This window comes from Aptenodytes patagonicus, chromosome 6 (genome assembly GCF_965638725.1).
Source record: "Aptenodytes patagonicus chromosome 6, bAptPat1.pri.cur, whole genome shotgun sequence".
Classification (NCBI taxonomy): Eukaryota; Metazoa; Chordata; class Aves; order Sphenisciformes; family Spheniscidae; genus Aptenodytes; species Aptenodytes patagonicus.
In genome coordinates this window covers 39,796,431-39,810,214 of record NC_134954.1, presented here as the reverse complement: position 1 = coordinate 39,810,214, position 13,784 = coordinate 39,796,431, and the positions used below count along the sequence as shown (strand labels likewise).

At 39.0% G+C, this 13,784-nt stretch overlaps 1 protein-coding gene across 8 annotated transcripts in view; it reads right to left on the bottom strand.

The window, feature by feature from the left end:
* Positions 1-5,035: 5,035 nt before the first annotated feature.
* The window catches only part of GULP1 (GULP PTB domain containing engulfment adaptor 1), a 169,337-nt gene continuing 160,588 nt past the window's right edge, over positions 5,036-13,784 (bottom strand). For all 8 annotated transcript variants that reach the window (XM_076342186.1, XM_076342184.1, XM_076342192.1 and 5 more), the window contains one exon: positions 5,036-6,206. In XM_076342186.1, coding sequence (XP_076198301.1) covers positions 6,135-6,206 — 72 coding nt within the window. In that variant the 3' untranslated portion in view covers positions 5,036-6,134. The remainder of the gene's footprint in view (positions 6,207-13,784) is intronic.

Below are 13,784 nucleotides of genomic sequence, written 5' to 3'. Positions count from 1 at the left end.
AGGTGATTTTAATCTGCCATTATAGTAGCTCTCTTCCACTACAAAAACAGTAGCAAAGTATGTATGTGAATGATAATATTGTTCTAACATACCCTAAAAATTAATAATGAGCATGAAAATACTCCAGATTTTTACAGTCTATCAAGGCCCTTCAAATAGGTTTTGTTGTTGGGTTTTTTTCCCCAAGAACCATATCTTCATTAGAACCTTATCCCACCACAGCACACAAGGTAAGTATTCTCTCAGAGTCTTTCCACAGTGTCAAGGATCACTTTATTTGAAAACAATGAAGTTCCTTTAAAAAACACAAGAACACCAAAATATTTAAAATGCACAATAGTTTTCAAAAGTGAACCAGTACAGATTTCTAGAGAACTCATTTAGTTATTTTCAGTGAAACATGCTCAAAATATTCCAATTCTAATTTTTGTGCAGAAGCTTCAGAAAGCATCTTGTTTTTACTCAGTAAAATGTTTACAGAATACAATCACATAAGAAATAAAACTTGCAACAATTTAATTGCCACACATGGTAGAGCCCCAAGTAGCTTTTACAAATGCTCAGTTGAATAGATTTTCTGAGCTGCTTTTTAGTCAGAAAAGCTTGTGTGTAGGATGAAGCTGCAAAGGAAACGGAATTGATGAAAATTCTTAAGGGTCTATTCCAAGACTCCTGTTTTGGGAAAGCTCTTATCATAAGGAGATTAAGTTATATAAACAATTTATTAATAGGTATTTAGAAAATATGGATGATTATTCTTTTTATCACGCTTTCCAATCAATATGGGAATAAGGACAATTAACTAAAGCACTTTTGTAATAGTTTAGTACAGAAGACTCTCCTTCTGGAAGCCTTCATCAGATAAACAACTTAGCTAGGTCTTTAATATGGTACAAACTACTAGAAATTAGGATAAATGGATGGAAACTGGAGCTTGTGGCAAGCAGGCATCTTGGAAGAGGCTCACTGTGAGTTACCTACTCTGTGTAATGAGGCTACAGGGGGTAGGAAAAACATTCCTTGTTTCTGGCTAGCTCAAATAGCTCCAATAGCAATTCTTGTGGACAGCAAATATGGCAAATCTGCTTCTTGGCAGCCCTCGCGCAGTCCTGAGATAGGCATAAAAAGTGATGGGGCAGAACGAGAAAAGTTATCAACTCTGTTAAGTTTCACAAAAAAATGCAATGTTACTTAGTTGTGTGATGTTGGCACAAAATTATATTTTTTCCCCTTTAATTTTCTTCTGTACTTCCTTCCTAATCTATTTCTCCTCCTTCTTAACCTTTATTGCAAGGCATAAGCTTTGCTGAAATAAATAGTGGAAAACGTGGGGAAAAAAATAATAAAGAGAGGCCAAAAGCTCAAATATACTGATTTTGGTTGCAGGGTTTTTTCATCACAAACTATATATAAATTAGACTCTCAGGAAATTTCTTAAACACAAAGAGTAAATTGCATATTCATAAGTTCAGAAACCTTTACCCCATCACGCACAAATATTATGTATGCAGCCCATGAAATCCACTGAAAGAGTGTCGTAGTTCCAGGAAGAGTTTTGGTCTGATGAATAAATAAATGTGCAGATTTTTTTTTAATCTATGCACTGACACTCGCTGAATGTTGAAGCGTCTCAAGAAGGCTGCATATATTAGAAATGTCAGACTTTCGTTTCGACGAAATGTTGCCTACCATTCTGAAATAACTGAAGAAAATGATATATTCGAAATCTTGTTCTCTATTTTGTTGATGAGAACTGCTATGTACTTTTCACCAGCTGACAATGCAACTTACGACTCAATCTCTCATTAAGAATATGTCTTAAAAGGGGGGAAAAATGCAGGCTAATTAGGTACTAAAGCTTACTTGCTGTCTTTTAGCTGAAGCTTACAGAACACCTACTAGCAGGCACTTTTGGTTGCATTTTAAAACATATGGCCAGTTATTGAGATTTTTTAGGGTTTTTTAAAGTGACTTCTGCATCCTCTAATTTTAAAAGCAGTAACAAAACCCCAAAGTGTCAAATTAAGAAAGTTGAGAGCTTGCCTGCAATTATTAACACATTTCTTGTCTTAAGAGGGTGTCCAAAGGGTGACGATCTCTAGTGACTGATGGGATATAATGAAAACAGGAGCTCTGGATGTTTAACTAGAGATTTCTCAGGCAGTGACACTTTCTTCCTTTGCAGAAGAGACTCTTTTTGTGAAGCAGAATTGCTTGGTGAGAATGAGTCTGTGCTTAGTTCCACAAATTGAAAAATAATCATCATAATGAAGTCTCAGAGCCAGCTCCATTCCTTGGCATGTTCAATCACCTCTGGGATTACACAACCACGCTTACTTCTGCAAGTGTGAGAATTTTCTTTTTCCTTTCTTCCTTTCCATAAGTGAGGCCAAAATGAAATGCAATTCCTTTTGCCACATGAAGGATTTGATCTTTGCCAATTTGAACGATTTGATAAATTATAAGTTTAACGCAAATCACATCTGTCACATGGAAGGACAAAAGACAGCCACTTACAAACCCATCTGAAGTAAAGACAATGGGTTAAGCCAAGAACATCCGCAATGATGCTCAGTAGTTTAGCAAAGGTTAAAAAGAGAAAACACAAACTGACCATGTATCAGCTTATTTGACTTAAGAAGAATTCTAACCTAAGCACCTCAGTTACTCAGGTATAGTGTAATAAGCAGGTAGGAAGAGAAAAATAGTCCGTATCATACAAAAAAAAAGGAACAGAAAGTGAGGAATCTTGCTTTATGTGTTAATATAGCTTGGTATGACATGCCAGTGCAGTAGCTGGGCAGCTGACAAGCAGAACCAAAAGCTAGTATTACACGTCCACGAAGTGATACAGTCACAGATAGCATGATCAGCAGTGTGATCACACTTTAAAGAAGTTTAAGAAGAAAAGATATCCAAAAGGGAAAAAAAAAAAGTGTGGACAAATCTGGTAGCACCCAGTTGCACTGGTATTTTTTGTTTGAGGGCAATTTTACAAGTCCAAAAAATATCTTGTTCACGACTCATTTAGCACCGTATCTCTAATCTAGTAGATGATGTTACTCCCTTTTTACAGACTTGAAAACAGGAGGCTTCTGTGAAGTGAAATGCCTAAGGTCACGCAATTAGCAGGACCACTTCACATTCTCAGTCCAAACCAGCTATCAAGCTTTGGGTTTTGGCTTTTGTTTTGGTTTGGTTTTCTTTTAATTTTTCTTAGAAAGTTTAGAGACTATGCTTTTAATAGATAATTGAGATAGTAGGAATTTGTAACAAGACAGCTTCCACAGACAAAATTCTGTTCTGAGCAACGGGAGCACTCCCGTTCACTCTAAACAGAGCAAGAGCAATCACCTAGACGCCTTGTACAGCTCTCAAATATATATATTTAAAGTAATAGTCTGAAGATTTAGCAGATGATGTTATTGCACTATCTGCAGAAGAACACTGATACTAGTGGGAACCTGGAGACAGGTTCTGGGAAAGGAGAACAGCTCATGTTTATAACTGACAGGAGATTAGACATACCCCTTACTTGCTAGCCCTGACAGTGTCCATTCCCATAAACTGTCCAAGCCCCATTTCCACAAATGGCAGAGGTTGGATGGGTTTTGGGTATTAGCGTGAAGAGAAATTTTGCAATGGAAGTAATTACCAGGTGATTTAAGACTAGTTTTCTTTTCTCAAAAGCATCAACACCGTATGCTGCAGCCTGTCCCATTAACACACCTGGTTTACAGAGGTTGCTTTCTAGGATTCAGAAAGACTTCAAGTACATGCTTTACTCCTTAAATAACCATTAGGGTCATTTAGTAGCTAAGTATGTTGAGCAGCTAAGTATAAAAAAAAAAGGGGGCAATAAAAAAAAAAAAAAAAAGAGTCCATTAAATCCATGAAGCACTGTGGAGCAAGTTACTGCTTAATTACTAGTATTAGGTAGCTGCACGCAGAACAAGATTTTTCTCTGCTGATTACAGATTAGACCAAACTCAACAATAAAGGTCAAACATTGGAGTTACTTTACACTGGCTGAGATCAGATTCTTTCCAGCCTATAAGGTGACTTTGACACATTTCAGCACTAAACCATTCTTTGTGGCAGGTCCTGCCCAACATTTAAGCACCTCCCCACCCTCCCTTCCACTGGGCATTTTACTGAATGAACACTGTGTTCTAGGATGCAATTTATTTAAAAAATTTATTTTAGGCAAAATTAAACAGACATTTAAGATTACATAGAAATACAGTTTCCAATTGGATCACATAACCTTTTCATTAAAAATGCACTGTTGTGTTGATTTAAGTATTTCTGTATGGATTGACCAGGTATGTAATATTTAACCCTGCCATTTGCAGTCAACTATCATAAAAATCAGTAAAGAAAAAGGTTTCTTAAAATGTGCAAATATTATCTTAGTGTTACCATTGATAATAAATGACCACTAAATAGATGCTTATTATGTAAAGCTTTTTAAAGTACAATAAAAATACAAATTCTATTTGTTAAAAAAGGCCATTGCTATGGCTACTAAACATCCTCATTATACAAATTCCAAAATACTATATGACAAACAAAATTATAAAGACTTTTCTTTATGAAACATATACTATTCTATTTGTTAGTGATTTTATATATTTTTTTATATATATATATTTATATATAATACTCTATATGAATGTTGAACAAAGAGAGAGGAAGACTAATGTAATGTAGGACATTAAGGCCCCCATTCAGCAAGGTACCTGAGCGTATGTCAAACTCAGCAAAGGAATAATCCCATTCATTTCAGTGGACTTCAAACGTATGTGCAGAAGTACTTTGTTGAACAAGGCATAAAGATATACAAGGACAAAACCGTAAGTATCACAAAAAAAACTCATGAAAAAGGAAAGAAAATATATAAAAAAAAAATCTTATTTTTTTTTTCCCCACACCTGTATGTTTTGAGGGGAAAATATGAGAGTTTTTAAAGTTTTTGAATTGAACTAATGTGGAGTTTGGGCATCAAAACACTAATGATAATAATTTTCTGAGATAGGTTTAAGATGGTATTTTATTGCTTATGCTAAAGATTAATGAAGAATATGCATAGACAGGTCAGCATTCAACTCACTAGCAGCTGAAAATTTTGGTGTCCAGTTACTTCTGTAACATGAACCACCAGTGGGTATGAAGGACTTACTTACATTGAATTCTCGCAGCAAGCCTCAAAATTATAGTGAGACATATAACATTAAAGCAGACAGTGAAAAAGAGCCTGACTGTAAACACTCAGATGTTGAAAGTAACTTACAGAATTGAGCCCAGTAAACACAGAGTGCCTGCTAATACACAAAATTATGTAAATTCCTAAGTAAATGCAACACCATAATCTTCTTTTTAAGTTATGGTTATCATGTAGTGAATTCCAAATTACATACTTTACTGTTCAGCTATAAAATATCAAAACAAAGGGCAGTTACTTTGTCCATTCTGCAATGTAGCAGTTGTTCTATGCTCATTAAACACTGATTAGCATACTAACAATTTGTTAGTTTCTAAAACATGAATTAAGGACCTAAAACTCTTCTGGATTTTATAAACTAATAACAACGTATATACAGCATAGTAACCATACACAGTAATAGAAATCAATTACATGGTACCCAGATTTACCTTTTAAGCTTATATTAATGGTTAGTATTTTCTGCTTTTTCACTGCAGAATTTTTTGTACTAGATATTAACCATTTTACTGCTTGAATATTAAATAATGGCTTAAAAACTTAATTTCAAAATGCTGCCAAGTGAAGTATTATGTAAAAATCATGCTTGCACATCTGCAAAGAGAGAGATACGTGTGAGCTTTCTGAAGAACTACTCAGGCTAATAGTCGTAAAGCGTAGTAAACTCGGGCCAAAGTGTGAGAGAAAGAAACACAACAGTGTAATTTAATTCATATTTCATAAACAAGTACAACTTTTTACATTTGTACAGGGAAAGACTGGAACTAAGTTGGATTTTTACAGAAGCAAACATCACAAGAGTTTACATGTTGAAAAAAGCAATTTTTGGCACATGGATAGTATCTGTGAATACATGTTCAGAATTAAAAAAACCCCACTGTGTAGGAATTTCACATTTAGTTTCTTGGCATCAGCACCTGCTGTCTAGTGGGTCAAGACAAAATACTGTGCCTTCAAGAGTTAATCCCATTTTGAACCCCTCCTGCAATGAAACAAGACAAAGTTAATAAAAAGGAAAGCAGTTTCTGGAGGATTAAGCTCTCTTTCTAAAAACATCTAAATTTGAGCTTATCTTTAGGCAGATAAACCATAAGGATACTTCAGAGTGAGTTCACAGACATTTACATTATTTGGTCAGCTGATTTTTAATAAATCTTAGTGGTTAACTTATAAAAGGATGCATCTCTGGTATAACAAAAGAAATACTGTATGTATGTCAAATGAAGACAATATTATAGAATAAAAATATTGAATACATATAGAAAAAACAAACAAACTTGATATGCACCATGTTGTTCCTGAGTAGAATTCAACATGATTTATAGGGCTATAGATTAGAAAGATTAGCGCTATATGAGCCAAAAGTTTATTATATTTACACCTTAATGAGTCAGATAAGTTACAGACATTGTTACTAATACCAGAAATTCTTAAAATGTTCAGATCAAAATTCCTCTTTTTACTCATATTAGTTTGATTAGTAGGAACACAAAAATGGTTATAAGCCTCCTCTATTGAAAAGAAATTCATTCTACAAGTACCTGTGCTTACTTTAAAAAAAAAAAATGTACTTAGCTTGCACCAGTTCTAAAATAACAACAGCACTTTTAATACAGGGCAAGTGCTCTTGTTTTCATTTCTCTTTTTGCTTTAAAAGAAGCTGAATAATCGTGGCTTGACCTTCAAGAGAAAAGTCACCTTTGAGTCGAGAAAATTTCACTCTGTTAGGTGAAAGTACTGTAAAGCTACAAACAATTGGAAACAAGGGCTCTGAATAGAAATGCCATGAGAACATCAGCTCCAGTGACAGCTGTCGCAATGTTCAGTTCAGTGTTGTCTTAACATACAGTTCACTTAGCGAATGCTGATTGTATGCTACAAAATCAATAATCAGTGCTTTCATGAAGCAAACAACTCATAAACAAAATAAATCTTTTTGTAAAGCAATCTGTATTGGGATTAGGCATATACTCAAGCCTTTTCTCATAATGCACAGCAGTACCTCAAGAGCATACCTTTTGGTTTTAAAAAATAAATCCCAAGTCAAACCAGCTTAATTTCAAACACATTTAAACCACAGGCTAGAATTTTAAAAGCGTATGAATATTTAATAACTCCACCAGCTACTGCCATCAGAAGAGTAATGCTGAGAAACAGAATAAACTTCCTGGCAATGGTTACTAAATGATCCGCGATTTTCCAAGTAAAATTTGAATTTTCCTGAAGGCAGATTTATACTATGAGATGATGAGCCAGTAGCAGTACTGTGACGTAAACGTTCTCCAACTGTGCTACCCAGTTTGCTCTACCTGGGTGACATGGTGCTGCCAAAGCTCACTGCTGTATTTGACACCGCCCCCCCCCCCCCCGCATTTTTCAAAGAGCTAACAGGAAAAGCATTCAAAAGATACTTCAAGCAAACAGTATCTGAAGTTCCAAGTCAAACACATCCTGTTATAAACAGACATTGTTCATTTACCCAAAGGATACTATTAATTGATGTAACTGCAGTCAAAGGAGGACTGTTTACACAGAAGGAGAATTCAGAGAAATAGCCTTACAGTCTAGCCTGTTAAATTGTCAAGTCCACAGTTATGGTGTGTCTGAAACGCTAATCTTTGAAAGTATTTAAAGGCTGCTTCCAATTTTGAGGTTGTAAAAGGGGTAGTTTGTGCTTCAACCTGAGGATGCTTGATACAGCTGCAATAGTAGAAAAGCTACGGCAACTGGTTTAACAAGGACAACCAACTTCATCCTTAGGAATCCAGAGAGCCCTTTCAGAGCTGTACCAGCCCTATGACTGAACACGCACCCCATGCATGTCCTGCATGCTCTTATCTTTCTTCTAAACATTTAAGCACTGTTTGTTGGTGTCTTACATAGCTGCACTTCCAATGCCCTTTTTCTGGCTAGCTAAGAGCAAATCAAATTATGCATTTTGGAAGCACACACATCTCACTGCTCCTATGTTGATCATGTGGGGTTTTTTTATTTTTGTTTTATTCCATACAAACTGATATTTTGTCACTTATCACTTAACTTGTGTTTGCTATGACTGGACTTTGAACTATTTCTACTTTCCCGAAGAACAGCGGTCTCCTTGACCTTTCCTTCTGCAATTTCACTCCAGACCACTTTCCCCCCACTGTTTAGTCCTCCTCATCTTTTAAGCTGTGATATTTTGCATTTAAAACAATCACATTTTCACATATTTGCAATGTGATCAATGTTAATCCATTAAGAGATTGCTGCACTATATATATCATAATTATTAAAAAGCCTTTTACCTTTTATTACCATAGTGAACTATATTCTGTTCTAAAAGAAAATAGTGATGCAGTTGTCAGGTGCTGTTATCAGCCACATACTTGAAAACCCAGCTTCTATTACAGGCAGAATTGGTAAGGAAGTAAAATCTGCTACTACAGTGCCAGGAACTGCAGTGTTAACACATGCATGCTTAAAAATGAATTATGCACATAGCTGTCTATAACAGAAACGTGATATTTCAATGTCAGATGCTACAGTTACTAGTAGGCTCAAACTTTCATGGCAACCACAGGGTCAAAAAAACCCATAAAGAGGACATCAAGGCAATCTAGATAACCACCTGGGCATTTTTCAGACTTTAAAAGAATGTCAAATCCAGATTTATTCTTCATGAATATTTAAGTGGAGGACAAGAAGTGCATAGGAGTATAAACCAAAGAAAGCTGTATTGTCTTGACCAATATTCCCATTAAATTAAATGCGGCCCTCAAAAGGGAAAAAAAATCAGAACATCCTAGCCCAGCAGATTCTTTGGCAAAGTGATTGCAATCAAATTCCTAAAGATCAGGAAAGCACAGGCTTCAGATCTCCCACAGCCATCTCCATTTCTAATCACACAAGTTTTGCAAATTAACTCCCAATTCTTAAACAATTTTTGGAATCTCCAAAACTATACTTTGGCAAATATATGATATAAAAAAAAAGAAAAATTTCCAATCAACTGTGGTCAACCAAGCTGTGAGAAGACAAGTTTTCAAGAAAAGATTCTCCTTTATGTCCTGACACAGTTGAACTGTGATTAGTGCAGACCACAGAGTAAGTATCCTATACTGTAGTTCTCACAGCAGTGCAGAACAGTTACAGCTTTACGTCCGCTTTCAGGAATACAGCTCATACACACATCCGAACTGCATACGTCTCTCAAGTCTTATGGCTCCTACTTGAAGCTGCTCTACGATTATTATAGTATCCATCATACAGCATATGCCCACTCTCAACTCTCCACTCCAAAACCCAGCATTCACAGCTGCAATAATAATGATGTCAGTTGGAATGACTGAGCAGATTATAAATTATGATTTGTTTTTATCTTTTTCTAATAAACTCGATTAATGTGTTAGGCAGAATATTTTTTCTTTAGAAATTACATATATAGTCAGCATTGGGTACACATTACATACTGTATATATAAAAATGCATCATTAACTTTAATACACAGCATTTAAAATATTTTGCCTTGTGAAATTCAGACATTTCAGCTTCTAATAACATGTGTTCTTAGCATAACACACTGCCTGTTCATTAAAAAACGTGTACCATGGCTTCCTGTACTTTAAAGGTTCAGGAAACAATAACTCCTCATTTGGTCAGAAAATCTCTCAAATCTTCTGATTTTCAGGGAATGCAGAATAAAGTCATCCTCTGATACTGGACATGAGTGGGAACAGAAAGGGATATAATGTGTGCATCTATATTGTACCTTGCTTCTGTGTTCATATCCCCATGATGACAGTGTCAAGTAACTTTCTTACTTCCAAGGTGATTTAACTCAATGACTGAACATCATAGTTACCCAGAAAAATGATGGTATTGCACTAACATATATGATTGGTCTCTTAAAGAAAGAAGCAAAGCTTATTTTCACTAGAAAAAAGTAACTTGAAAACAACCCCTTTTCCAAAACTCCCACTTTTTTCTGTCTACGATAATAAGATGTGAGCTATTCCAGTTAAAAACAGTAAACAGCAAAAGACAAAGAACTTCCATTTTATCAGAAGATAAATTTGCCAAAGTCAACCTTAACTCTGAGGTTAACTCAATTATCACTTCACAGTGACTTCACTCAATGAGCTTAAGTCAGCACAAACCCAATGAACCAATGATAAAATTACACGTCTCTGAGAAGATAATTTAGAGGGCTGGGCATAACTTATTTCAGATGGAAAGATGTCAAGCCTACTGACTGCTTCAGGCCATGCAGGGAGAACGGCTTGCAGCTCCTGGAAGCTTTATGATACTAACTACCTTGAGATTTTAATAAATTATAGCAGCTGTTGCTGGTATGATTCATGATCCAGGGAAACTTCCCCTCACTGCAAGATTTCTGAGAAAATAGATTCATTTTATTAATGTCTGGATACAGTCAAAATAGAGGATGAAAAGATGTTTCAGCATAAGGGTGGGGGGAAAACAGGAATCATAGAATCGTTTAGGCTGGAAAAGACCTTTAAGATCATTGAGTCCAACCGTTAACCTAGCACTGCCAAGTCCACCACTAAACCATGTCCCTAAGAGCCTCATCTACATATCTTTTAAATACTTCCAGGGATGGGGACTCAACCACTTCCCTGGGCAGCCTGTTCCAATGTTTAACCACTCTTTCACTGAAGACGCTCTTCCTAGTATCCAATCTAAACCTCCCCTGGTGCAGCTTGAGGCCATTTCCTCTCATCCTATCACTAGTTACTTGGGAGAAGAGACCAACCCCCACCTCGCTACAACCTCCTTTCAGGTAGTTGTAGAGAGCGATGAGGTCTCCCCTCAGCCTCCTTTTCTCCAGGCTAAACAGCCCCGGTTCCCTCAGCCACTCCTCATAAGACTTGTTCTCCAGACCCTTCACCAGCTTCGTTGCCCTTCTCTGCACACGCTCCAGCACCTCGACGTCCTTCTTGTAGGGAGGGGCCCAAAACTGAACACAGCATTCGAGGTGCGGCCTCACCAGGGCCGAGTACAGGGGCACGATCACTTCCCTACTCCTGCTGGCCACACTAGTTCTGATACAGGCCAGGATGCTATTGGCCTTCTTGGCCACCTGGGCACACTGCCGGCTCATGTTCAGCCGGCTGTCAACCAACACTCCCAGGTCCTTTTCCGCCAGGCAGCTTTCCAGCCACTCTTCCCCAAGCCTGTAGCGCTGCATGGGGTTGTTGTGGCCCAAGTGCAGGACCCGGCACTTGGCCTTGTTGAACCTCATACAGTTGGCCTCGGCCCACCGATCCAGCCTGTCCAGATCCCTCTGTAGAGCCTTCCTACCCTCGAGCAGATCAATGCTCCCGCCCAACTTGGTGCTGTCTGCAAACTTACTGAGGGTGCACTTGATCCCCTCATCCAGATCACTGATAAAGATATTAAACAGAACTGGCCCCAATACTGAGCCCTGGGGAACACCGCTCGTGACTGGCCGCCAACTGGATTTAACTCCATTCACCACAACTCTTTGGGCCCAACCATCCAGCCGTTTTTTTACCCAGCGAAGAGTACGCCCATCCAAGCCACGAGCAGCCAGTTTCTCCAGGAGAATGCTGTGGGAAATGGTGTCAAAGGCTTTACTAAAGTCTAGGTAGACCACATCCACAGCCTTTCCCTCATCCACTAGGCGGATCACCTTGTCATGGAGGGGATCAGGCTAGGCAAGCAGGACCTGCCTTTCATAAACCCATGCTGACTGGGCCTGATCACATGGTTGTCCTGTACGTGCTGCATGATGGCACTCAAGATGAACCGCTCCATAACCTTCCCCGGCACCGAGGTCAGGCTGACAGGCCTGTAGTTCCCTGGGTCCTCCTTCTGGCCCTTCTTGTAGATGGCCTTCACATTTGCTAACCTCCAGTCAACTGGGACCTTTCCAGTTAGCCAGGACTGCTGATAAAGGATTGAAAGTGGCTTGGTGAGCACTTCTGCCAGCTCCCTCAGTACCCTTGGGTGGATCCCATCTGACCCCATAGACTTGTGTGTGTCTAAGTGGCATAGCAGGTCGCTAACCATTTCCCTTTGGATTATGGGGGCTTCATTGTGCTCGCCGTCCCTGTCTTCCAGCTCAGGGGGCTGGGTACCCGGAGAACAACTGGTCTTACTATTAAAGACTGAGGCAAAGAAGGCATTAAGTACCTCAGCCTTTTCCCCATCCTTTGTCACTATGTTTCACCCCACATCCAATAAAGAATAGAGATTCTCCTTAGCCCTCCTTTTGTTGATAAACTATTTATAGGAACATTTTTTATTGTCTTTTACAGCAGTAGCCAGATTAAGTTCTAGTTGGGCTTTGGCCCTTCTAATTTTCTCCCTGCATAACTTCACAACATCCTTGTAGTCCTCCTGAGTTTCCTGCCCCTTCTTCCAAAGGTCATAAACTCTCCTTTTTCTCCTGAGTTCCAGCCAAAGCTCTCTGTTCAGCCAGGCTGGTCGTCTTCCCCGCCAGCTTGTCTTTTGGCACATGGGGCCAGCCTGCTCCTGCGCCTTTAAGATTTCCTTCTTGAAGAATGTCCAGCCTTTCTGGACTCCTTTGCCCTTCAGGCCTGCCTCCCAAGGGACTCTGTCCACCAATCTCCTAAACAGGCCAAAGTCTGCCCTCTGGAAGTCCAAGGTAGCAGTTCTGCTGACCCGCCTCCTTACTTCTCCAAGAATAGAGAAAACTATCATTTTGTGATCGCTATGCCCAAGATGGCCTCCAACCATCACATCACCCACAAGTCCTTCTCTGTTCACAAAGAACAGGTCCAGTGGGGTGCCTTCTCTAGTTGGCTCACTCGCCAGCTGTGTCAGGAAGTTGTCTTCCAGACACTCCAGGAACCTCCTAGACTGTTTCCTCTCTGCTGTATTGTATTTCCAGCAGACATCTGGTAAGTTGAAGTCCCCCACGAGAACAAGGGCTAGCAATTGTGAGACTTCTCCCAGCTGTTTACAGAATATTTCGTCTGTCTCTTCATCCTGGTTGGGGGGGGTCTATAACAGACTCCCACCACGATATCTGCCTTGTTGGCCTTCCCCCTGATTCTTACCTATAAAACACTCAACCCTATCGTCATCATCATTAAGCTCTAGACAATCAAAACACTCCCTAACATACAGAGCCACCCCACCACCTCTCCTTCCTTGCCTATCCCTTCTGAAGAGTTTATAGACATCCATTGCAGCACTCCAGTTGTGCAAGTCATCCCACCATGTTTCCGTGATGGCAACTATATCATAGTTTTCCTGCTGCACAATCACTTCCAGCTCCTCCTGTTTGTTGCCCATGCTGTGTGCATTGGTGTAGATGCACTTCAGTTGGGCTATTGATCCTGCCACCTTTTAGGGGGGAAAAGCCCTAAGTCCTACATGACCATTCTCAGGCGCTTCTGTGGTTTCTAACACATCCATAACCCTTGCGTCTTTGCTGCCGCATAGACCTGCATCCCCTACCTCCACTGAGACAGCAGACCAAAGGACCTTGCTAGCATACCGTCCCTCAAATGTTGGCATGCCGCCCCCAGGCTTATCTCTAGTGAGCCTGGTTTTATCCCTTTCCCCC